Genomic DNA, 23135 nt, shown 5'->3' on the forward strand with positions numbered 1-23135 from the left:
ATATCCATAATTTTTTACAAAAATGATGGACTTACTGAAAAGTACCTGTTTAATTTTATCATGCTCCAATTTATTGAATATGACTGTGAACTTGTCAAGGTGCATATAAAGGGCTGCTCTAAGATAAATGCTAGAAAAGAAGTAATTCAGAATTGTGTGTATGTGTTAAGTAACAGTATAAAATTTATTTTATTTAGCTTTTGTAGTACTTCATTTTGCAAAGTAGTTTGTGGGGGTTTATTTGTTTTGTTCTGCTGTGTGCCAGTTACTTTGTACGGATTTTAGAGCTGATACAATAAAGCTATTTCTGCAGAAGTTAGTTTTTTTTAACCCACACTCCATAAATTCGATGTATGTGAGTTTGATCAAATATAATGTACAGAGAAAAACTCTCTTCAGATTTTGTTGTCTGACAAATCTCTGACCTGCTGTGCTGCATTTATTCACTACTCAAGTCAATATAATGGGCTCAAGTGTCTTAACCTTATTAAATTGGAAGCAAATTGGAAGAGATCTCCATGTCTGTCTAAAATATGAAAAACAATCTGTGTTGTAATGATTAATTCTAACAAATAATACAAGAATCAACAGCTAACTATAGAGTTTTTGTGTTCGCCACCTAACAGATTTCTTCTCTTTTTATTTTTTGTCACACTTAAATGTTTCAGATCATCAATCAAATTCAAATATCAGACTCATCCTGGAGGTCAGAAAGAACCCAGAGCAACATCTAGAGCACTGCAGACCTAATTAATATCAGCTAAGGTCAGTGGTCATAATTCAACAATAAAAAAGAGACTGGACGTAAATGGCATCCACGGGAGAGCTGCAGGGCGGAAACTGCTGCTGGCTCACATTTACCAAAAAGACACCTTTTATGATCAACAAGACTTTTACAAAAAGTATTCTGTGAATTTGTTAGATAAAAGTGGAACATTTTGGAAAAGGTGCACAGTATTTCATTTGACTTATAACTAGCATAGCGTTCAGAAACAGGATATGATATTGAGAGATAAAAATAATGTTCAGGATATTTTGATGATTGGGGACCCAGAAGAATAACCGTAACTAATGGGCAAGGGAGTAGCCATTTCTGACCTTAAGCACAACCGAGTCATGTAGGAATACAAGTAACCAGATTTATTTTCTGATTCCTTAAAAAAAACAAAAAACAAAATGAAGGTTTTGGTGTGGCCTAGTCAAAGTCCTGGCTTAAATCTGATAGAAATGTAGTGGAATGACCTGAAGAATCCAACCTGATTCTAGTGTGGCTGGATTCTGTAAAGAAGAGTGGTGAAAATTCCTCCATGGTGATGAAAAAGATTATTAATAATAAATAAATAAATAAATAATAAACAACCCTTATTTAACCAGATTTGTCTAATTGAGATCAAAATATCTATTTTACAAGAGAGACCTGACCAAGACTGACGGCATACAGAGAAAAAGATCCATTAATAATTGGTTTGATAACATTTGTTGCTGCCAAGTGTGCAGTTACTAAATTTGGGGCATATTTACTTCTTCATTAATGGTAAGAGTTATCTGGAAAGATTTCTTTTCCTTTAATAAATGAAATCAAAATTAGAAAACTGCTCTTTGTGTTTATTCAGATTATCTTTGTGCGATTAAAACCCGTAAAATACTCTTTCACGGAWSTGCGCAAAAGAACATTTTTAAAAATACACAACAACTTGTTTGACAGAGAGAATTTCCTGCTTTCTGATATAAAATGCTCGGCTTTCATGGTTCTGTTCCCCTTCTAGTTATAATCTAGACCAAAGGTTTGCCTCAAACCATGAATTAAAAAAAATCTCAACAACAGCAGCATTTTCGCCAGCTGATTTCCCTCCTGCCATGGCCGAGTTTGCAGCAGAGAGAGGAGGAAGGTATGGGGCGGATCCAGTTTCTCATTGACTATTCCCGTGGTGAATCGAGCCCTGCTGCACTGAGTGATTGCTGTTCCCTGTGGCATCAATAATATAGGAGGAAGTTATTGTCCCTGCGCAGGCCGCAGTATCACAGAGCTGAAGCAGGCGGAGGGAGGGGGGGGTCCTTTCAGCCGGCCCTCTTGGGTTTCAGAGCCCGCAGACAGTGCTTTGACTGCTCTTGTGCCCCTGCACAAGGCCCGATTGTACGTTTGTCCGACTGAGGTATAGAAGTGACTAGAACAGTGACAGGCTGCACAGTCCCGCTGACCCGGCCCCTTCGGTAAGACTACACCCCCAACAAACCCAGTATCACCAGATGAGTCCCAGCTCAATGGGGCATCAGTCAGCGGGAGACACTGGACGGTTCGAGAACAGGATAGATACCCTGGGTGTGATTAATATGATCCAGATTTTCACCTTGTTTACACACATAGCTGAGAGCTGTGACCTTCCTGTGACATCATCATACATCAGAATACTGAGAGCTGAAATACAGTGGTTATGTGTGCAAAGCCTTTGCCTGCAAAATGTTTGTTAGAATCGACACAAAACAGTGGAACACATCCCACATTTGAAGCTTAAAATAAACCTAAACCTTAGGAGCTAAGCAAGTCATGCATCTCATACATCTAAAACAGCAGAGTAGTCATGGTCACTGGTGGGAGGGGTGCCAGAAAGAGAGTGAAAGGTAGAGAAAGTCACAGCGGTAGTGAAATAGAGACCCACTCAGAAGGAGGGCAGCGCACCGTGTAATGGATACAAAAAGTTTAAAAAGATGCTGGAAGACACTTGAAGAAAAAAATGGATTATAACCACTGGTAAGTCAAAAATCTTTCCTTATTTGCTTACTTTCTTTACATATTAATAGAAAATAATTGCATGTGTTTGAAATTAATTTAGCTTTTATGCTAAACACATGAATAAACTTTAGGCATTCAAAGTTTTCGACTCCAATAGACTGTAGTTTGTCTGGTTTAATCGCACTATGGAGACCTGGATGCCTGCAGTGTAAGTCGTAAGGTGCAATGCAAGCCAGTCATTACGCTTTAATAACTTCTGACTGCTAAAATGTTTATTCCTACTGCTTCATATTTAAAAGATAAAACTCAATGAAAGTCAAACAGAGTTTTTGTAAAATCCACAGGGAAGAAAACCCTTAAAAGAAAAATGTGACACCGGTTCTGTGCTGCACGTGCTGGCATGAGATGACGATGGTGAAGAAAGGGTCAGGAATGGCCGCTTTTAAATTCACAACCATCGTAGTTTGTGCTGTTGTGGTTGGACAGGTGATCCCTGAGAGGACAGGTGAGAAAGATACCACTGTGATGACCATGCTGGTAATTGTTTTTGGTCTGTGTGATTTTCATGGCTAGCTCAAGCTGTCTCCTTTTTTTTTTCTTTCTTTTTCTTTTTTTTTTTTGTTGCTGTTTTAGGAGGTGAAAAGGTGGACCACAGAGATGCTCTCCTGAAGGAGATTGTCTCAAAATGGAGTAAAGAAGCAGGTTTGAGACCCCCACCTGAAACAAACAAGGACCAGTCTTTGCCCTCTTGGGTGAGAAACATTATGGGGGGTTTAAAAACTCTCTTTCCCAGTAAGAACCTGCCTTCATTAAACAAGCCAATAGACAGACACCGCCTCTCTGGATTCCTGTACAACATTTCTCTGTATCTACAAGAGATGGGCGCTGAGCTGGAGGACGAACCCGCAGAGCAAGACGAGGACCAGCTATGGGAGAAGGTGCTGCATTTCTTTCTCCAGTCTGAAGGCAACGCAGCCCTGAACCAGTGGAACGGCCGTGTACCGCCCAGACCCAGCGTCAAAGTGCAGGACTGGTTTTTGTCCCTGAGAGGAAGTCCGCACTGGGACTGGCTGCTGGGGCTCCTGCAGAGTCTCATCACTCTGTCCGAGCGTCAGCCCCACAGACCAATCTTGGCGTTCTTATCTCAGAACTGGAGGACGGTGAGCGCTGTGCTGGAGGCGACACTGCAGGCTGTAATCAGCGGGACTTACGGCCAGGCCAGCGCAGGCCTTCAGGGCTTCATCTGCGCTCTGAAGGGTCGTAGCGATTGCGCCTTCAGTGTTAGCTGGCTTCAGCAGCTGCTGCAGTTCCTGGAAACACGCAACTGGAAGCCGGTGGTCAGTTTACACCCAGCAGGGGAACCTGCAGGATACGGCAAGGGCCCCGGCGCATTTGGACGCTTTAAACCCTTCAGTTTGCCCCCTGAGGCCATGTTGAGGCAGGACGGGTTTTCAGCAAATGCATCTACTGAAGACATGATGAGCACAGAGGACGAGTTGGACTCGGTGCAGAGCTTCCTGCTGCAGGCTTTGTCTCGTTCAGGCGGCGGGGATCGAGGCGGGCAGCAGGCTCAGAAAAACCTCGCTCTTGTGCAGAGTTTGGACGGACTGAGGCGAGGCCTTCTGCACAGGGTGGGCAGCTCTGTCTACGGCAGCCTGAGGGAGAAAGTGTCACGAGTTACCATGGCGATACTCGATGATGTGAGCAGCGTGGTGGAAGTGCCGCAGCCCAACTTTCAGGGCCGCTGCTCTGTGGGTAAGTATGAGAGATGAGGTTTACATCACCTACCCAGCTGCCAGACATGTTAGGGATGCCACAAAGCATCCAAAGAGTCAGTCAGAGTATCTAATTATGAAATGTTTGATGATTAAAAAAAAAAGAAGCAATTTTAGTTCAAAGAGCAAATGCTTATGTTGTGGATTATTATCATCATACATTTGGCTGCTTCTCAGAATAACAACAAAAAAATCACCCTCATCATGAAATAATCACTTTATTTTTGCTAATAATTACTGTAAATTTATTGTGATGAGAATTGTGATTTATCAAGATAAACAATAAACTTTTAATTAATTATGTTTAGGAATACCTAAAAAAACTGGCAGCATGTTTGGGATTAATAAGGTTTTAGTTAGTCCATTGATCGATTAATAGGGGCATGAATAAATATCAACAAACACTCATGAGTTGAAAATATGAGTAAATGCAATAATTGTGAGATGTTTAGCACTCCATACACCTGGTGTAGTGAAGGTGTGTGTTTGATAATGGGTACGTTTTATTTTAGGGACTGTGAAAAGTCACATCCATATTTCAAAAACTCCCCAGCAGAATCCTTACTTTTGTGATTACTGCGATTAATATGATAAAACACTATGATAAACCTTTCAGTTCATGTTGCCATTTCTTTCATTTGATGCTATCTGTATGTTGTTTGGGACTAATGCTCAAAAAATGCCTTCAATATTTGGGTTTTTCAAACTCTTCAGAGACTTTGACTGGACCTGTGTAGTTTGGTCGGGGGTGATTAAGATTTATTTTTTAAATAAATCTTCCAGGTGGATTTGGATGGGAGCCCAAGGATGAATAGTAATGCTGTGGGCCTGTTTCTTATCTTAAGGCTCTAACCCTAACCCTAATCTTGTTAGGTCATCTCTGAAATATCAGAAATAAATATATGGTGGGCTTGGGAAATTGGAAAGGGTTTGTAATTTGGTCTTTTCATTTGGTGATATTAAAAAATTGTGGCCAAATTAACAGAAATTGTTCACCCGACATAAATCTAACTCTTGTGATCATCTCAGAGAAAACTTGTAAGATAAACTGAGGGGAGATGAGGACCGAAGAAGAGACATTCGTCTAAGGTTTTTCTGTTTTCCCAGAGATTGTGAAATGTTCTTTCGGCATAAGGTGGTCGGACAAAGTCTGATGAGTTGAACTTTGATGATTGTTTTTAAAAGCATTATTTAATAATGTGGGCACTTTTTATACTATACTAAATAAATGTGCTAAAATTAAAAGTTGTATTTATCTGAATGTTGAGTTGTGAGATTATGTTTTGGTTTTCTCTACAAATCTTAACCACGGGTTGCCAGTAAATTGTGCGCTGCGCTGAATTAAGCATTTAAATCCTTTTTAAGAGCTTAATCAGTCTGGCTCATGTTTCATGTGACAGTGACTGACACTGCTTTAAAATCTTTATAATCATTCAGTCCAGTGAAAGACTTCTGTTGTTGGCTCAGTTAAGCTCTTTATCCGTCCATTGATGTCAGTAACATTATATCTTGGGCATTGTTTTCTGAGCTGAGCTGTTGCATCACTCATAGTTGTTCACTGCAGGGGGCTTCAGCTGCTTCTTCTGCCATTCATTCACTTCAATTTTCAAATATTTGCCTCTGATTTTTCTTTCTTAAGGCAACTTAAGGCAGCTGATCCTATGGTAAGTATATTTTATTTGCTGAGGGACTGTGTTTTTTTAAATAGTTTTCTTTGCAAAGACATGTGCATACTTGAATAATTGTTTCCATGGCTATGCAGGGGGATACGACATAACGTGATGTGGAACGCTCAGGCTTTGGGCGCCAGCTCTCAGGGTCTCCCAAGCTCACTCCCGTTTCTGTCCTGCCCCTCCACCCAGGAAGAGAAATTACAGTCACCTCCACTGCCAGCTCAGTCATCTTCAAAAAAGACTCCATCTTCACAGAAACCCTTCAGACAGACACAAAGTCGTGAACCGTCAGCTGCAGGTCCCAGACAGTTCACAGAGAGTAACAGGAAGCAGAGACAGATGGAGTTCTTCACCTCCACAGAAATTCTGGAGGCAGCGTGTAATGACTCCATCCCAGGCTTGACGGGTGTCTCCAACTTCACCGTCTTCCTCTACTGCAAACTGTTTGAAGGCGAGAATGGGTCGGGTAATCCTGCTGCGACTCATTTAGGGCTCGATCTGCACGCCACTTGCTCGGATGCAGCCTGGTACCTGTCTGCTGCTGAGGAGGACTTCTTTTGGGTCCATGTCTGCACTGAGTTCTTTGCCCATGAATTCAATAACACGGTGTGTGCCAACTCTTCTTTCTGGCTGCAGAAAGCACAGCAGGTAAAGAGTAAATTTTTAATGAGTGAAAACTTTTGTTTGAGAGTTTGAAAGTTGGCACAAACCTTCCTCAGGGAAACTGTGCAGGTTTTAACTTAAATTCCACCTGAAAAATGTGTAACATTGCTAATCACATTAAAATATATTAATGAGTACAGAATTTATCATTAGCTACTAATTTATTAGTTTAATACCTACTGAATAGTCAGTCTAAAAGATGAATTCTTATAATGAAGGAGCTTCTTTTATATGTGTTTTTTGATGATTTACTACTTGTTTATGTTGTTAAATCCCATCCCATCCCGTATTTTTATTAGAATGGGAAGTTGAATTTACAGTTACATGAATGACATGTAATACAGTATTACACTTCTATTTAATTAATTAAGAACTACTCTCTCGTGATAAGACTAACTCTTGATATAAAAATAACCTGAAAAACACTGCTTCTTAATGAGAAAATTCAATGAGTTGATCAAATGTAAAAGTGTGGTCAGCAATCTATAATCTCTTTGAATTTTGAGGAAATAGATTGTCTTTATGTGTCTCTGAAGGTGAAGCTCTTGATTGTTTCTCTTTGGGTCCAAAAATAATTACTTCAGTTTTGTTTCATCTGGAGAAAGTACTAATGGCAAATCGATATATTGATTTAATCTATGCATCAGTGCTTCAATGTGTTTATAGTCACTTGGTGACATCGTAAAGTAGAGCTGTGCATCATCTGCATATGGTAACTAATTGAATTACTTGTTATAATTTGAGCTTTATGTAGATATTAAATAAAAGGGGTCCCAAGACTGAACTTTGAGGTACCCCACATGTGATTTTTGAAAGGTTGCGTACTGATACAACAAAGTCCCTTTTCATTAGGTAAGACTCAGTAAAGCGTGGTTCCAGGGACTCTGACCCAGCTCTCCAGTCGCCTAATTAGAATATCATGGTCAACAGCTTCAAATGCTGCACAGAGATCAAAAAGTACCAACACTGTCAGCCAATAATGACATCATCTCTATGACTTAAAAGTGTGATTTGCGTTAAAGTCATGGATTTTCAAACACCATGGTGAAAGTGAATAGAAGTGTGTGAAAGGTGAGGTCTAATGTGTTTCTATGTACTGCAATTGTTCACTGATCTCCATGTGTGCATTGTGTGTGCAGGCTGCAGCACTACAGGACTATCATTTCTTTAACCAGACAAGCATCGATGACCTTTGTGTGCAGCTGTCAAGAGATGCAGCTGTGATTCCAGAACTCAGTGAAGACTGTCTGGCTCAGCTGGGCAGCAGGTCGCTCAATGCCGAAGCTTTCAGAAACTGCTTCCTTCCTAATAACTCGGTACTGATCTCAGCTCTGTGTGGCAGAGACTCCCCTGGTTCCCAGCAGTCCCTGCCAGAAGGCAGCTGGGCTGCAGCATACTGCTCCAAGATTGACAACCTCACCTTTGACGACACGTTCAGGGAGCCCTGTCAGTACAGGGAGTGGACTGTGGAAAAGTTCACCAACTTCACCCTGCTGGAGTTGTGTGGACAGACTCAGGGACTGAGAGAGCACATGTGTTTAAATGCTACGCTCTACAAGCAGCTGGTAGGACTGATACCACAGTTTGCAGATGTCTGTTCAGATCTGCAGGCTCAGCAGGAAAGCAATAAGTGCCTCCTGCAAAGGATTTTTGACATGCTCCCAGCACGATATGAGTTTGACACCTCCCAGCTGTGCGTGGAGACGACCCCGATGCTGATCGACCTCATACACAAGCTGAGTGTGTGTGAGATGGACGTTGGCAAGCGAGAGGGGTTTCTGGTGATGCTGGGCTACGTGCTACGTGTCTTGGACTTTGTGGTGGGTCTGTCCTCGGGGCTGGACGAAGGGGAACGAGAGGCGAGGCAGGGTCTGGGCCAGGCCATCCTCCTGTCCAGTCTCCTTGACAACACTTCCTGGGCCAGCTTGCGACCTGAGGCCTCCATGAGCGTCCTTCACACCGTGGGGGTCTTCCTGCGCAGAGAGCAGAACGCCACCATGAAGGAGGACCTGCTGAGCTGCTTCAGTGTAAGATGCACTTGTTCAAGTTCTTTTTCCATCTCCTACATTAACAACAAGTCAGTAACCTGCTTCTGCTGTGACTTCAGCCCGTCCTCTGGGACCTCATCCAGGAAAATGGAAACTCGTCCGCTCTCAGGGTTCTGTTGCAGGTACTGTGTCTTCGCAGCTGTAGATTCATTTTACAGAACTGATTGGCTCACTTGACTTTTGTCTTATTTCACTAGGAGTATCTCCAGATGCCAAAAGACAGCATTCGTTCTCTGGTGATGTCTGCAGAGAAAGAGGCTGTGAAGAGATTTATCTCACACATGCATCAAAGTTGGGACCAGCTTCAAGTTGAAACCAGCCAGGTTGACTCCACAAGCTTATTCATAGTTCTTAGGGTGAATTCCCACCATGCCTGCTTAGTCCACATTAATCAAACCGCAGTTTCTTTGACTAGAATGTCCGGTTCGTTTGGGGAGGTGTGAATGCCCAGTCAGTGCAGATCAAGAAAGTGAATTCTAGTCCGCCTGAGACCCTTGGTCTCGGTTCAGAGAAAGTGAACTCTGGCGTGGTTTGAATGCATATGTGAATGCAGATGGATCAGAGACCGCTCCAAAAACAAGAAGCGGACTATAGAACAGGGCATTCTGGGTAAATACAACCAAAACAAACATTAGTAGGAAAAATTAGTGATATTTTATCAGACAGAAGAGAAATCCCACAGTTGCTAAAATCTGACTCCACTCCACTTTTGTTTACATTTTGTGAAGAAGGAAGTTTGCTCAATGTCTGTGGAGGTTTTTGTTTTTGGTGCCGCTCCACCACAGACAAGGTGAAGAACTGTTTTTTCAATGAGTTTGGATCATTTGACACAGCGCAGTATCTAAGCAAACTGCAGCTGCTGAAAATGTTACAAATGTTACATTTTTGGTCCCATTCAATTTGGGTCTACCTTAATATTATGAGTGAAAACACCCTTACTGTTATGCTAAAGTAGTTTCTGTTGGCTCTCATGAACAAAGCGAAGACAAAGTTCATTACCTATCTCATAATGTTTTGTACTTTTCTGTGGTTATTTCAGAGCTACTTAAATAAATCTACATGCGTCTTCTCTCATCTTGTTTATTAATCTTGTATTTCAGGCCTCTCAACAAGAGTTGCAGGCCATGGAAACAATGACAGCGGCTTTCATCCACAAGTTCCCCAGAGTGACCCCAGAGCTCTTTGTTGACCTTTCTCAGTTCATCCCCTTCATGTCTGTTTCTGACATAATGAACTTCCCAGCCTCCTTGATCGTGAACGACAGCGTGTGAGTCACCGGTAGAGTATTCAATGTTTAATTTAACGATGACTCTCCTCCAGCGATCTTCCTGTTGCTGCTCCTCAGGCTGACAGCCATTCGTGACCACAGTTCAGAGATGAAGTCGCTGCAGAAGAAGGCTTTTGTGAAGCGACTGCTGCAGTYGAACATGGTGGGCGACGTGCCCACATGGCCCCCGTACTTCCTCAGCTCCATCCTCCCACTTCTGCCTTACCTACCTGTCCATCATTTTCAGCAGCTGACATCTCAACAGGTCAGAGATTAAATAAAAGCACCTCAGGTCACTGCGGTGCTGAATAAGGAGAAACACTAAATATTGAGCTGAAAAGTTTTCTATGTTGTTTTAAGATAAACAAAACATATGCAATAATAACAATTAAGCCTGATGAGTTATGCAGTTGCTGAATTTATATTCTGTGTCTTATATCTCGTTTTAATTAGTTTGGGCATTTCATTGATTCTCTCCTCAGCTGTCTCCTCTGGTGGAGTTGATAGGCAACAGCAGTCTGGATGGCGTGCGGGGCCGCCATGTGCTACGGACAATTTTTAGCAGGAGAAAGAACCTAACTGGTGATGACCTGCTGAGGTGGGACTGAGATTCTTTATGTTTATTTATGTTTGGGTCACTAAAGGACTTGTAACTACGTTGTTACTACAAGCAGCATGCAGCTGATCTGTTGGAAACTCATATTTACAAGACTTGTTTGAACTTACCTTTGATTTGAAGGAAGGCAAGGTAAAGAATAAAGTACTTTTCCAGATTAGGAGTTCTCGCGTGCTACTTGGATCCTGCAGAACTGGGTTTATATCTTCTGGACCCAGCTGTATCCTCTGCTCTCTGGCAGCAGCTGTCTCAGTGCATTTCCAAGGGGCTCATCAGTTCCAGCAGCAGGGTGTGTTGCCCACTACTTGAACCACTTGCAGCATGAACTAGAGTTTGTTTTTATGTGCTGTTATAAGTTGCGTGACTGACTCTGCTTAACCATGTTTCATGGACGCTACAGCTGTCATCCTGGTTGATCCCAGCAGTATCAAGCAGGCTGAACATCAGCAGCATGACTTCTTCAGAGCTGTCTGCACTCAGCGGCTTGCTGCCCCAGTTAGGAGCCTCCTTCCTGCTGTCACTCACCTCACAACGACTGCTGGAAATCCTGTCAGAGCCTGGTTTTCACACATTTTCACCAGCGCAGGTCAGCAGGGAGGGAGTGCTTCTTCACACTTTCAGTTTCGCATTATTCCGCTTTGCTTTTGTGGCTTTCTTGTCTGTTTCAGCCCAATGGGTGTGTAATAATGAGCAGAATGTCTTACAAAAAAGGTTTTCAGAAACCTCTCATTTCTTTTTCCAAAGATCCTGTGTGGAACAAAGATGCATGCTGCTTTTCCACAAAAATCGAATACTGATTTTGATTGAAAAGTTTAATTTAAATATATTTTTTTGAATAATTCTCATTTTTTTCTGTTAGTTTGTCATTTATGTGCAAATCTGACAGAGTCGTACCCAAAAGACTTGCATGTATAATTGCAGTGAGAGGTTATTCTAGGTCCGCAGCATGCTTTTTCATTAATAAAGAAATGATGAATGTTATGCATACAGCACTACACTAAAGTTCATAGTTTTTGTGACATGATGTGTATAAGTTGTAATACCATTACCGTTTAAAATGCGTGAATTTTCTTTGAAAGCCAAATCTTTTGTTGCATAACACATTTTTCCATCTTCTCCTCAGGCGTTTCAGATTTTATCCAAGATCATAAAAGACGGCAATGTAAGTAATCATGTCCAGAACATTTGCACTAACTGTCAGCCATCTGCGCTCTCAGCATCGTGTCCCTCTCCTCCTGCCAGCTTTCTGTGGAAAACCTGTGCAGCCTGAAGCCGTTACTCTCCGGCCTCTTCCCCGCTGCGCTCCGAGACCTCCGGTGGACTGATTTCAGTGAGGATGCCCACTGTCCGTGCTGGAGAAGGCTGGAAACTGAGCTCAAGCCTGGACACAGAGCCATGTTATTCAATGCAATGCAGGAGGTGATGCTGCTTTGTCGCCTTAGAGCGTCACTTCTCACCGTCTTCTCCTTTCTTAGTTTGCTGAGGACTCAATGTCACATGCGGCATGACACATTTTAAAGTTTCAATCTCAATGTTAAGTCTTAAATGGTGAATGAATCAGATTAATTTGTACTTTCAGGAACTGTAGTGGTTGTCTGATATCTATTTTTATTGGTTGCTTGTTGACAGACGCTCCACAAAGACTCGAGGAACTTCTCTCAGCAGGCAAACTGTCTGCTTCCCTTTGTCCCTCTGAGAAAGCTGATACCAGCTATGAACGGCGGCACCATTTGGAGAGGCATTAGCGCATACAGAGATGTACAGTGGTCTCCACAGCAGGTACACATTCTTCTATAATCTGCTCATGTTTCTGTGAAACGTCAACAGTGGGTAAAAAAGGAGAATCTTCCCAGCTTGGTGTCTTGCTCCCTTTTATCAGCAACCCATTGGATATGCTTCACATGAGCCTTTCAGGATATTAATCCTCCGTTCACATCAGCTGCCATCAGACTAATTACTTTGGATGTAGTACAATAGTGTGCTGGAGTGTGGCATAAATTAATAATGGCTGCCTTAAAGGGATTTTTATCACAGCCAAGAATGTATGAGCGCGCTTTCACCACCTGTTCTCAGCCTAACAAGACCTAAATTAATTTAATAAAGATCACCCCTTTCACTTATGCTGAAATCTACGACACCCTGTTGATGAATTATATACTGTACAGATTATGATCTGAATCTTTAACAAGGTTAGATATTAGAGTTTATCCTGAAGCCAGTACTGCTGTATTGATATAAATTACAATGCAACCTTAATTTGTATGTTTGCTGTTAAGCAGGAATTAATCTCATTGCAAACAAAACACATTTTTGGCAATTTTTAGCAGCAAATTTTTGCCTGGAGCAGCTGCTCTCCTGCTGATACGCCTGTAAAACCACTCTGTGTTTTGTTTCCATGGAAGAAAAATCTTGTTCTTGGCTCAAGAGTTGTTGGGAAAAAAAAGTAATAATAGGACATGAATCCAACTTCTTACAAATCTGAAAAATACAATCTTTGCTTCTAAAAAACATTTAAAAAAAGGTTTTTAGCTGTTTTGAACCATTACTTTCAGGCGTGGGTCAGTAACCCTCAAACCTGTTTCAGTCATTTTCTAACAATACATAACACTGCCCCTTTAAAATGTACAATAATCTTTCATTTTTATACACAGGCTCAATTTCTGTTCAGACAGATCCAACAATTCAAAAATATCACCATCAAGACGGTGAAGTAAGTTTTGTATTCCTGCTTTTGATCCTGCAGCATAATCACACCAAACAGTTACTTTAGATTTCCAGTAACGGTCAACAATGACCTCTCTGCTGCCAACAGAGATTTGGGTCGTGTTGCTGCTGGCATGAGTTGTGACTTTGTGAGGCGTTTGACCAACCACACAGATTTTACTGAGCTGCTTCAGTTTTTGACTGATCTGCCTGGAGGTCCAAGACCGGCTCTGGTAAGAAGCGAACCTCATCCACGCAACCACAAGATGTAACTGTTTCTGAACAAATACTTCAGAAATAATGTTTACGTTATTTTTATTATATTCCCAGCGAAAATGCCTTGTAGATGAGCTGCGGAAACAACCTAAACTTGACCTCGGTTCTTTGAGTTCTGGGTTTGCAGCAACGTTACCGTGAGTAAGCAACGTGTCTTAGATAAATATAACACATTTCTCCAGGAACTACAGCTGAAACTTTTTGTTTATTTTCCAGGGTAACAATGCTAGAGAACCTGTCAAATGCATCTGTCAGAGGAATCCTGAGCCACATTCAACTATACTTTCTTGATTTCCTGAGACTGCCTCATTATAAACAGACAAATTTAGCTGAGAAGGCCTTGTCTGAGCTGGTAAGGTACCACTGTAACTTCACAAAGACCTTGTTTACTGCAAGATGCGAACATGGTTGCACACTGCAATATGTTTGAAGTGAGAAAGTGTGATTGGAAAGCAGATGGCGGTGTAATTTTAAACGCTAATTAGTGGAATAGGGAATCACAGGTTTGTGTTAAGGTAATTGAAGTGATAAAAAGCTGCCATGACAATCCAGAGGAAATACCAACTCAGGAACAATTTTCTTAGGAAATCTAAACCAGGCTGAGTGATGGGGAGACATAAAATATTAAAAGTCATATTTGTTTGCTCAGAAGCAGATGGAAAATGATTTGGAAGCAGTCTTCTCCTCGCTCAGCAGTTTTTACTGAAGTGGAATGATGACGTTGTGAAGTCGAGCTAATCTAGAGCTAATCTCTGTGTTTGTGCTGTTCCACAGGGTTCTTTTCCGGCTCCGGGGATGATTGATGGTGCCCTCCTAGATGTCCTGGGGCCTCTGTTGCCATTTTTGGACAGAGACAGTCTGGCTCTGGTGGACAGAGGAGCGCTGGCTCTGCGGCTGGAAGAGATGAGGAGTTTCTGCCTTCCCAAAGAGGCGCTCAGAGACATTAGTGACCTTCTCACTCAGAGAGATTTGCTTGGGTAAAACATTTTCACCTCCGCATGGATGAGCTGATTGGTTTGATGGATGTAGAGTCTAGGTTTGGCGATCTGTGACTGAAAATGCTGTCCACAGTTTAAAGTTTGTGTTCTGTGCTTATATGTAGATATTGTTTTAATAAAGCAGCAGCAATAATAACAAGCATGTGGTTATTTGCCAGGAATCCATCCAAATGGCAGGTTGGGGATGTTGAGCATCTGGGAAGGTTGGTGTTTGCTCTCTCAACAAAGCAGATCAACTCCATTCCCCTGGTAAGAGTCTCAAATAAACTAATGTGTAAACTAAGTCAGACTAGTTATTTCTGTTAATCTATGAGAGTAATCCAAACTAATTTTTTTCTGCAAATTTATGATCTTGCTTTTATTGAACAGGCGGTACTAAACAAGACCACAGTGGAGCAGGTCCTGGTGGGTCAAAAGCGCTGGGAGAAAAGTCTGGTCGGTGGGATCTGTGTTAGTCAGTGTGTGGACCAGCAGTACCGCAGGAAGCAGACCTGGAGTCTAATTCGAGGAATTGTCAAAGCGCGAAACCGGAGAGCGAAAGGTTAAACACATGCTTCCAACCAGCTGAATCTGAAACATTTCACATGTGAGCTAAGTTTAAGTATAACACTGGTTTCACCTGTGTGTTTTACTTAGTGCCAGTCCCAAGCTGTGCGGACATCAGAGGAACGTTCCCGTCTGCTTGGACCCCCACCCAGCTTCGCCGCATGTCCCTAGATGAGCTGAAGGAGTGTGTGGAAGTTTTTGGTCAGGATCCGTCGCTGAGCTCTGAGCAGCGGCGGTCGCTCTGGGTGAAGCTCAGGCAGGTCAGAGAAACTCCACAAGACAATACAGCACTCACAACGAGTGCAAGGCATTTTCACACAGTTCTTCCTGCGACACATACAAAACATTCTGTGGTGCTTATAAATTAATAAAGTCTCATCATTTAAGAGATCTCTGGAGGCAAAAATGTGCAAAACTCACATTTGTACATTTTTGTACTTCCATTTGAGTCTGCTGCCTCTAAAAACAGCCCAAGCGCTAAAAAAAAAAATAAATAAAGTTAATGTTTTTTGGCGTCTCTAAAATGACCTGTTTCAAAACCCTTCCATCACAAATCAGCAGGCACTGCCCCCCCACCTAGCAACTCCAGCAAAGCCCAGCCCGTTACCTAGCAACACAAGCTGAGTTCCATGCTTTTCATTAATCTCACATTTCTGTTTTTAAAAATATTTTTTTTTTTTTGTGGTCTGATGCAGTATTCTAAATGTCATGTTTTAATTACCTTTAAGTGGAAAATAATCATAATAAAGAGAAATAAATGCTTCCAAACATCCATCTGTATGTAATTGTTCCATAATTGTATCAAAGTCCTTGAAATAAATTGGCTTTTCAGTAATATTCAGTTTTTAAAAAAATGGGTCTGTAAATGCACACCATGCTGTTTTTTGTTTTTAAAATGAAATTAAAACCACGGTACTCCATGTTAAAGTTTGTCGCTCTAAAGGACGTGAATCCGAATTGTCCTGACGCATTCTGTGGTTGAACTCTGCTTGGTCCAATGCAGTCCTTGAGTCCGGTGAGGGAGCTGAGAGCGGATCAGGTGCTCGCTCTGGGATCATTGCTGACAGAGATGGGAGACAGAGAGCTTCAGGACACCAGTCTCACTGACCTGGGCGTGCTGGTACATCTGGGCTCACTGACGAACTGGACCCCTCGAAAGGTAACTTCCTCTTTCTACATCTAAAATTTGATGAATGCTTGAATTTACATAGTAATGATTATTGAATGCTGGTGTTCACCTTTCTCAGATGAGAGCGGTGGTTTTAAGTGTGCTGAGGAAAAGTGGACTGAAAGTGGAACATTTATCAGTTGTTGATATGGCAACGCTCGGCCATCTGATCTGCGGTCTGAACCCCACGGAGATGAAACGCCTGAGCCCCTACAACCTCAGGTGGACTATTACTATTATTATTAACAAAAATAATTGTTAATAGTTATTTATTATCAATTAATTCTTATGTTAAACTTATTATTATTATTATTATTATTATTATTATTATTATTATTATTATTATTATTATTATTATTATTATTATTATTAGCAATAATGACAATTCTAAGTAACAACCAGACTTGCGCCTCAGAATAATTACTAACTGCAGCTCATATTCCACATATGACACAAATTCAGAGTTATATAACCAACAAATAAAATAAAAAGCTAATTATGATAGTAATATCACAATAATAATCTACTCCTAATTGTAATAGTAACACAAAAGGATTAAGAATGAAACTCATTATCATACCACATGCTTGTGTCAATCCCCTACATGTTTTCTCACCACTTCTTTTATTCATTTTGTCCAGCTGTCGACTTTAAGTCTGTGTCCATGTCCAACCAGAGCCAGGTATTGTGTAGTGGGTGCTTTTAATCAGTTTTCAGTTAAATTAATTCAATCCAACTTTATAACGGTCACAAAATGTCACCAAAATCACTCTGTCCTTCTAAAATCTTTCAGAAAATTGCACAAGTGTATTGAATTGTATCGTTTGCTGAATATCGCAATATATATCCTATTGTGAGCTGAATATTGTRTATTGTATTGTATYGTATCGTATCGTGAGATTATTGTATCACTACACCCCTACTATTAGTAGAAGGAAATATAGCAGTGACAGTTTTTCGTGCAGCACAACAGAGTGAGATGATTCTAGAAGATAAAACGAATGAACATGTCAACTGTACGACTGGTGCCGTCTTAACAACACAGCTCCTCTGAACCTGCAGCGTGGCCGTCCTGTTCCTGCGGGAAACGACCCTGCCCTGCACAGAGCAGCAGATGGAGGCTCTGACAAACTGCCTGGCCAGAGCGGAGGCCTTTGGTCCAGTCAGTGCCTGGGGGCCGGAGATTTTCACCGAAATCGGGACACTTGCAGGTACAGTGGAGCACTTTGTTCCTCGGGGTACAAGCTTTCTGTGCACAGACTTCTGAAATTCGTCTTGCATTCAAAGAGTGAGAAGAGTTAATATGGCAGCTGTTAGACAGATAGGTCCAATTAAAACAGTCCCAGAGGGTTAAGGCTCGAGGAGGAGGAAGGAAAAGTTTTTTTGAACACTTTATCTGTGATTTGAAATTAGAAACATTAATTACCTGACTCCAGTGTTTGTGCGTGTTTCCAGCGGGCCTGCCTGATATGGTGCTGTCAGCTCTGCTGCAAGAACAAATGGAGGGAATCACCCCTGAAGCTATAGCGCTGATGTCTCCGAAAAAGATGGCAGTGAGTTATACTTGTTAATAAAAAGGTGTTTGTGCAGATGAACCTGCAGTATCAATGCAGGCTAACAGCACAGATGACAAGCTTTATGCACATAAGCTGCAAACCACCACAATTTATTTAAATACATCTTTTTAAATTGTAATAAAGAGGGAAATACATACCTCAGATTAATTTGAACAACTCCTATAATGAACATTTTAATGAATTATACAATATGTAGTGAAATACTTTCATTTTAACTATAATTTGATTTAATTAAATGTTCATAATGTATAAACTTTTTTAGTACGTCGTTAATAATTGTGTAGCTTTGGATTAGCTATAGTGACAGTTTAATTTATTTCATAATAGACATGTCATGCAGAAAATATTAAACAAGTATTAACAAGTTTAACAAACAATAATAGCATGTTATAATTACTGATTTACATTTTAGTAATGTAATCTTGTATTTAATAAATAGTGGATATTTGATCAGCAAGCATTTTGGATTTTCACATTTCTCTGACAGTCACTACCTTCACCAATAAAGCCTTACAGAAACTTTTGCCGTCATTTTATTAAAACCCTTATTTTCTAATTCTTTAAGCGGTCCACATTAAGGATTTTCATGGTTTCCAAAACTAAAACGAAACATTTCTTACATTTACAAAATAATTGAAAGGTCCTCAAACTTATAAGTGATTCATTCAAAGATAAAAAGTATGGATTGACATGAGGAGGATACTTAGTACTTTCTAGAAACATTCCTATCCTGTTTTTTTAAATCCACTGGTGTAGCAGGTTGGTTTTTCCTCTTACTTATCCCCATATTGAAATGCCACCAGCTTTCTGTAGATCTTCACTCTGTCCATATGACTCAAAATGCTCCGATGTTTCAGAATCTAAAGTAGTTCTGCTCTGACTGCATTTCACATAAATATGCATCAATACAGGGGAGTTTTCCTCTAGATTAATTCATCATACCTCATTTAAATGTCAGGAAGCTGCTTTAAAAAGGAGAGAAACTCTCTCAGGATGCCTCTACTCTCATCTGCACACATTTACAGTGAGCAAAACGCCTGGTGAATTTGTCCCAGCAACTTTGACTTGTCATGACTTGATTATAGGACCTGTTTAGTCTGGAAAAGTCCAAAAATGTCTTTCAATGAACTTGATGTGCAGAACTGTAAAATAAGTCAGGCAAATGAAAAGCATTCTGCTGCAACAATCAAGGCTCAAGTAAGAAATAGAAATCATGATTTGTTTTAAATTGAATTCAATAAAAAAAAAATAATATATATTTTCAGTAAAAGGGAAAAATGTCAAATTATAATCCTGACTTTAATTTAGTTGATTTGCGATGATGTGATTTGCAATTTACTCTTGTTAATCAGGACAACTCAGAAATGTTTGATGAACTACAGCTTTCAGCTACAGAGCGTGTTTTACTTTAGCAGCCTAATGACACTGGACAGACAGACCGTGAATGATAACCGTGTTTTTAGTAAAGATTTAAGGCACTTTTCTTTTGCCTTAAGTGTTAAATAAATCAGACCCAGTTTCCCAATTTGCTTTTAACTTTGCTCTGATCTTTTTGCAAAAAAATTTAAGCAGGATTATTATGTGTTAAGCAATAAAAACTGACAGATGGACACAGTTCTCTTTTAAAAAGAGTAATGAAAAGCTTTAGCCTTACAGTACAGCATTATACCGACAGTTTGTGTTTCTTGTTCTGTGCTACAGGTGGTGTTCAGTGCAGTGCAGTTATCGTGGCTGAGTGCAGAGCAGGCGTGGGCCGTCACAGAGGAGCAGTGGGCAGAGCTGGACGCAGAACAGAGGCACGCTGTGGGACTGGCTCGCTACGAGGGAGACGTCCTGATGGAGCTCAGAGGTGTGTTCTTGTTTTGTTTTCTGAGAAAACACTCTTGTGAAGAGTCCGTGTCAAACCGTGTGAGCTTAGTCATGATGAATTCTGCTCCATGTTTTCTGCAGGACGAAGCTCTTCTCCGTCAGTCCTGAACGCGGACAGCTTCGCTCTGCGCTCACTGGCTCTGTGCCTTTTGTTACAGCAGCTAATTTAAAATAATGGGGGGGAAAATTTATTCTCACATTGACTTCTCCTGGTATTGTATTTGTAATGCAAATAAATATTTTCAATTACCCCACTCTTCATTGTAATGGCGTCTGAATTTACAAAGACATCAGATGTGCTTTGTAGCGTCATATGATTCACTTTGACGCTATTAGCTTAATAGGATGTAAATCACTGTTCGCGTTGTTGTGCAATGTTTATTGACCTTTTGTTCGCACATTAACAACATGCGGTGACAGTGATTAATGTTTATTTGACAGAGGAACAGGCTTTCTAACATTTGTACAGCATAACCAGGGAAATAAACCTGAGAGGAGATTTTATTGCATGCAGGGAACCAAACTGGAACAGCGAGAACAGAAAAGGAATCAGCAACCTGTAATAGACCGTTAACATCTCGCACACGTTCAGTAACAACTCTTGTTGGCTCAGTGATTTTCTCACAGCAGCTCCTGGAGTCCTTCGTGTGAAATGCTGCCCCGCGTCCTCTGTGCAAATTCAGCAAATGTAATGTGTGGATTTATTTGAACTTCAAAATTTGTCCTCTGCATTAATGAGGTTAGATCTTCTGTGAAGCTTTGTGTTAATTAAACCATCTTACTTAATGTGTTTTAATACATCTAATTGTATGTTATCCAAATTCAGACCTTATTTTTTACTCATTTAATGTAGTTGCAGCTACATTCAAAAGTCAATTTTCTCAAGCGGCTTATGACTGTTAATAGGTAACTTACCTCTAAGCCACTTCAGTTAACTTTAGTCTGTCACTCCATTCAATTCCACCTACTGGCAAACCGCTGGAAGTGCAGAAAACCTTATTTAAAACAGCGAGAAATACCATGCATCTCAAACCTACTGTAAGATCCTAATAGTGCAAAACAAATTAGTAACAGCAAATAACAACTGAGGGCTAATAATTATGAAAAAATTCAAGTATTGATTTGATGATAGTAGAAATTGCCAATAATCTACTAAACTGGAATCATGCGTCAGTGGCTGTTTAACATTACTGTGACGCTATAATTTACTAGAAATCTCCTAAAACAATTTTAAGTATTGATATTATAAGCCAATGCAACTCAGATTAGTTGCATAGTTAGTATCTTTTCATTTTATGTAGCTTAAGCACAGCACAGCGACACCTACAGGGCAGGTAGAAGTGAAATTTGGACGGTGCTCAGGCCATGCTGAAGCTCTTAACTCAAATAGCAGCAGGCTCCTGCAGAATCGGTAAACAGCTTTGGAAACAAGTCAACTATTTCACACAGTTCAGTTGGAGCAGGGATACATGCAGGACCTCATTAAGACGCTGTAGTTGTTAAAGTGAGGATGATGATGTAGCTAAAGGTGGTGAAGATGCTGCTGTAACCTAATTTGCTGGCAGAGCTCCAGGAAAATATCCGATAGCTGGAGGCTCAAGAGCAACCTGTTTTAGTGTGGGAGTCTGTTTTTGGTGATCTCCTAATGACAAATTGTTCTAATTAGGAACCTAATTATGTGTATATATATAATTGAATTTAGTGATGTCTCATTTTTTAAAAAAATGTTTCTTTAGCGCCAGCGGCTATATATATGTAACATATTTTTATATCATAAAGTTAAAGAGTGGGGAAGTAAGGAAGGCTGCAAAATGGACAGACTGAGGAGTTGGGAATGCAGCTACATTTCTTATTGAACTGAACAAAATGTGAAAATGACACAATTTGAGGACATTTTATGTGTTTTTAACACAATAAACACTTGTCAAACACATATTACGAAGTCTTAGCACATTCGGTCCACCTTAGTGAACATGGAAAAAACTCACTGAAGAAAAAGGTTAACTTTGTTGTCATTCTAAAGACCGCTGAAATACTCCCCTTCTTGTGCAAGGACCATTGAAGACTCAATTCACGACTACAATTGTGGTCGGTTGTAGAATAAAGGAGAGGTAAAGAAGATGAATTACCATTTAAAATATGTTTAAGCTAGTTTGGCACAGATCAACAAGTATAAGGCCAAAATTTTAATTTAGGAATAGGAGATGAAATTCCTTCAAAATCTGACAGAGAGACTTTTATTTAGCTTGAGCCGAAATAAATCCATTTATGATGTTGATAACCTTCAATCACCCCTTTTCACTTCTTGGCATTGTGTATGTTTATTTAATCGATCAGTCAGAGACAAGTGGAGCGATGGTGGCGAATGAAATGGATGAAATGAATTAAAAAGATGCAACACAGGTGGCCTCATGGATGGGAACCAGTTCAGAGTTGGCTGCAGGAACAACCCAGATGGTGCATATTTCAAATTAAAGTCAAGTTTAATCATACTATCAAAAACTCTGTGACATAGAAAATCTATCTTTGTTTATCAATTTTAGAACAGGCAGCTAGCTGTGTGAAAAAAAACCTTCATTTTGAAGTGAAGTAAACTCTGGGTTAAGGTTTGATTGATGTACTTTTTAATGTTCTGATGCACTTTTATAATTTTTTAAAAATTTGTTTAATTTATTCGCAGCTTAAAATAAACATGTCACAAATCAGTGCTTGCTTGCAGGGGTTTGATTGATTTATTAAGCAAGAATTGTTAATCACTTCAAAGAGAGGCTGCGAGCTGCAGGGGTCTCCTGACCTTGGGGATGAGCCCGGTGAGCCGATTCATAATCCTTTCATGCTGGCAACAGTTTTCTCAGTCAGGATGATGCTTGTTGGCATACAGTCTGCTTGCTGGTTCTTTAGTGCATGTTTTTTCCCCACGATAAATTGACCGTCTGGCCGGCTGGCATCAGCCCGACTCACACAGCCTGCATGTCAGATGAAGCCTCTCATGTAGAATTTCAGCTCTTCTCCTGGAACCGGTTCATTTGATTCAATTCACTAACTAAGCCTGCAAATGGCTCCACACTTGCACCGCTTTCCATTTGTACTATAAAGTAGGAATTTCCAAGTGCCAACCGATGGTGGCTTTGAACATGAGTGATATGGCTCACTGACCAGGGCACCACTCCAATTGGGGGCGGCACGCGTGAGGGCTGTTAGGGGAAATAAAAGTTGTTGTTCGAA

The 23135-nt window shown here is 40.7% G+C and overlaps 2 protein-coding genes across 5 annotated transcripts in view; both read left to right on the forward strand.

Moving 5' to 3' along the window:
* Positions 1–946, forward strand: part of LOC103462558 (growth arrest-specific protein 8-like) — a 5019-nt gene extending 4073 nt beyond the window's left edge. The window contains exon 12 of the mRNA XM_008405437.2: positions 669–946. The gene's annotated coding sequence lies outside the window, so the exon portion shown is untranslated. The remainder of the gene's footprint in view (positions 1–668) is intronic.
* Positions 947–1052: 106 nt separating this feature from the next.
* LOC103462557 (stereocilin) lies at positions 1053–20164 on the forward strand. Of its 4 annotated transcripts, none has more exons than XM_008405435.2 (30): positions 1053–3236; positions 3365–3523; positions 3608–4486; positions 6146–6170; positions 6269–6827; positions 7982–8869; positions 8950–9012; positions 9088–9213; positions 9991–10157; positions 10236–10422; positions 10640–10755; positions 10930–11062; positions 11174–11359; positions 11897–11935; positions 12016–12192; positions 12403–12552; positions 13425–13483; positions 13586–13709; positions 13807–13889; positions 13969–14104; positions 14527–14729; positions 14909–14999; positions 15120–15291; positions 15387–15556; positions 16300–16455; positions 16544–16686; positions 17527–17675; positions 17920–18017; positions 19743–19890; positions 19992–20164. In XM_008405435.2, exons 1-30 carry the CDS (start codon positions 3137–3139, stop codon positions 20078–20080), a joined length of 5775 nt encoding a protein of 1924 aa, XP_008403657.1. In that variant the 5' UTR covers positions 1053–3136; the 3' UTR covers positions 20081–20164. The 4 variants fall into 4 exon arrangements, with proteins under 4 accessions (XP_008403657.1, XP_008403656.1, XP_008403655.1 ...); XM_008405434.2 differs by having other exon boundaries at positions 1053–2749; positions 3076–3236; positions 3365–4486; XM_008405433.2 differs by having other exon boundaries at positions 3365–4486.
* Positions 20165–23135: the final 2971 nt, after the last annotated feature.

This window comes from Poecilia reticulata, linkage group LG3 (genome assembly GCF_000633615.1).
Source record: "Poecilia reticulata strain Guanapo linkage group LG3, Guppy_female_1.0+MT, whole genome shotgun sequence".
Classification (NCBI taxonomy): Eukaryota; Metazoa; Chordata; class Actinopteri; order Cyprinodontiformes; family Poeciliidae; genus Poecilia; species Poecilia reticulata.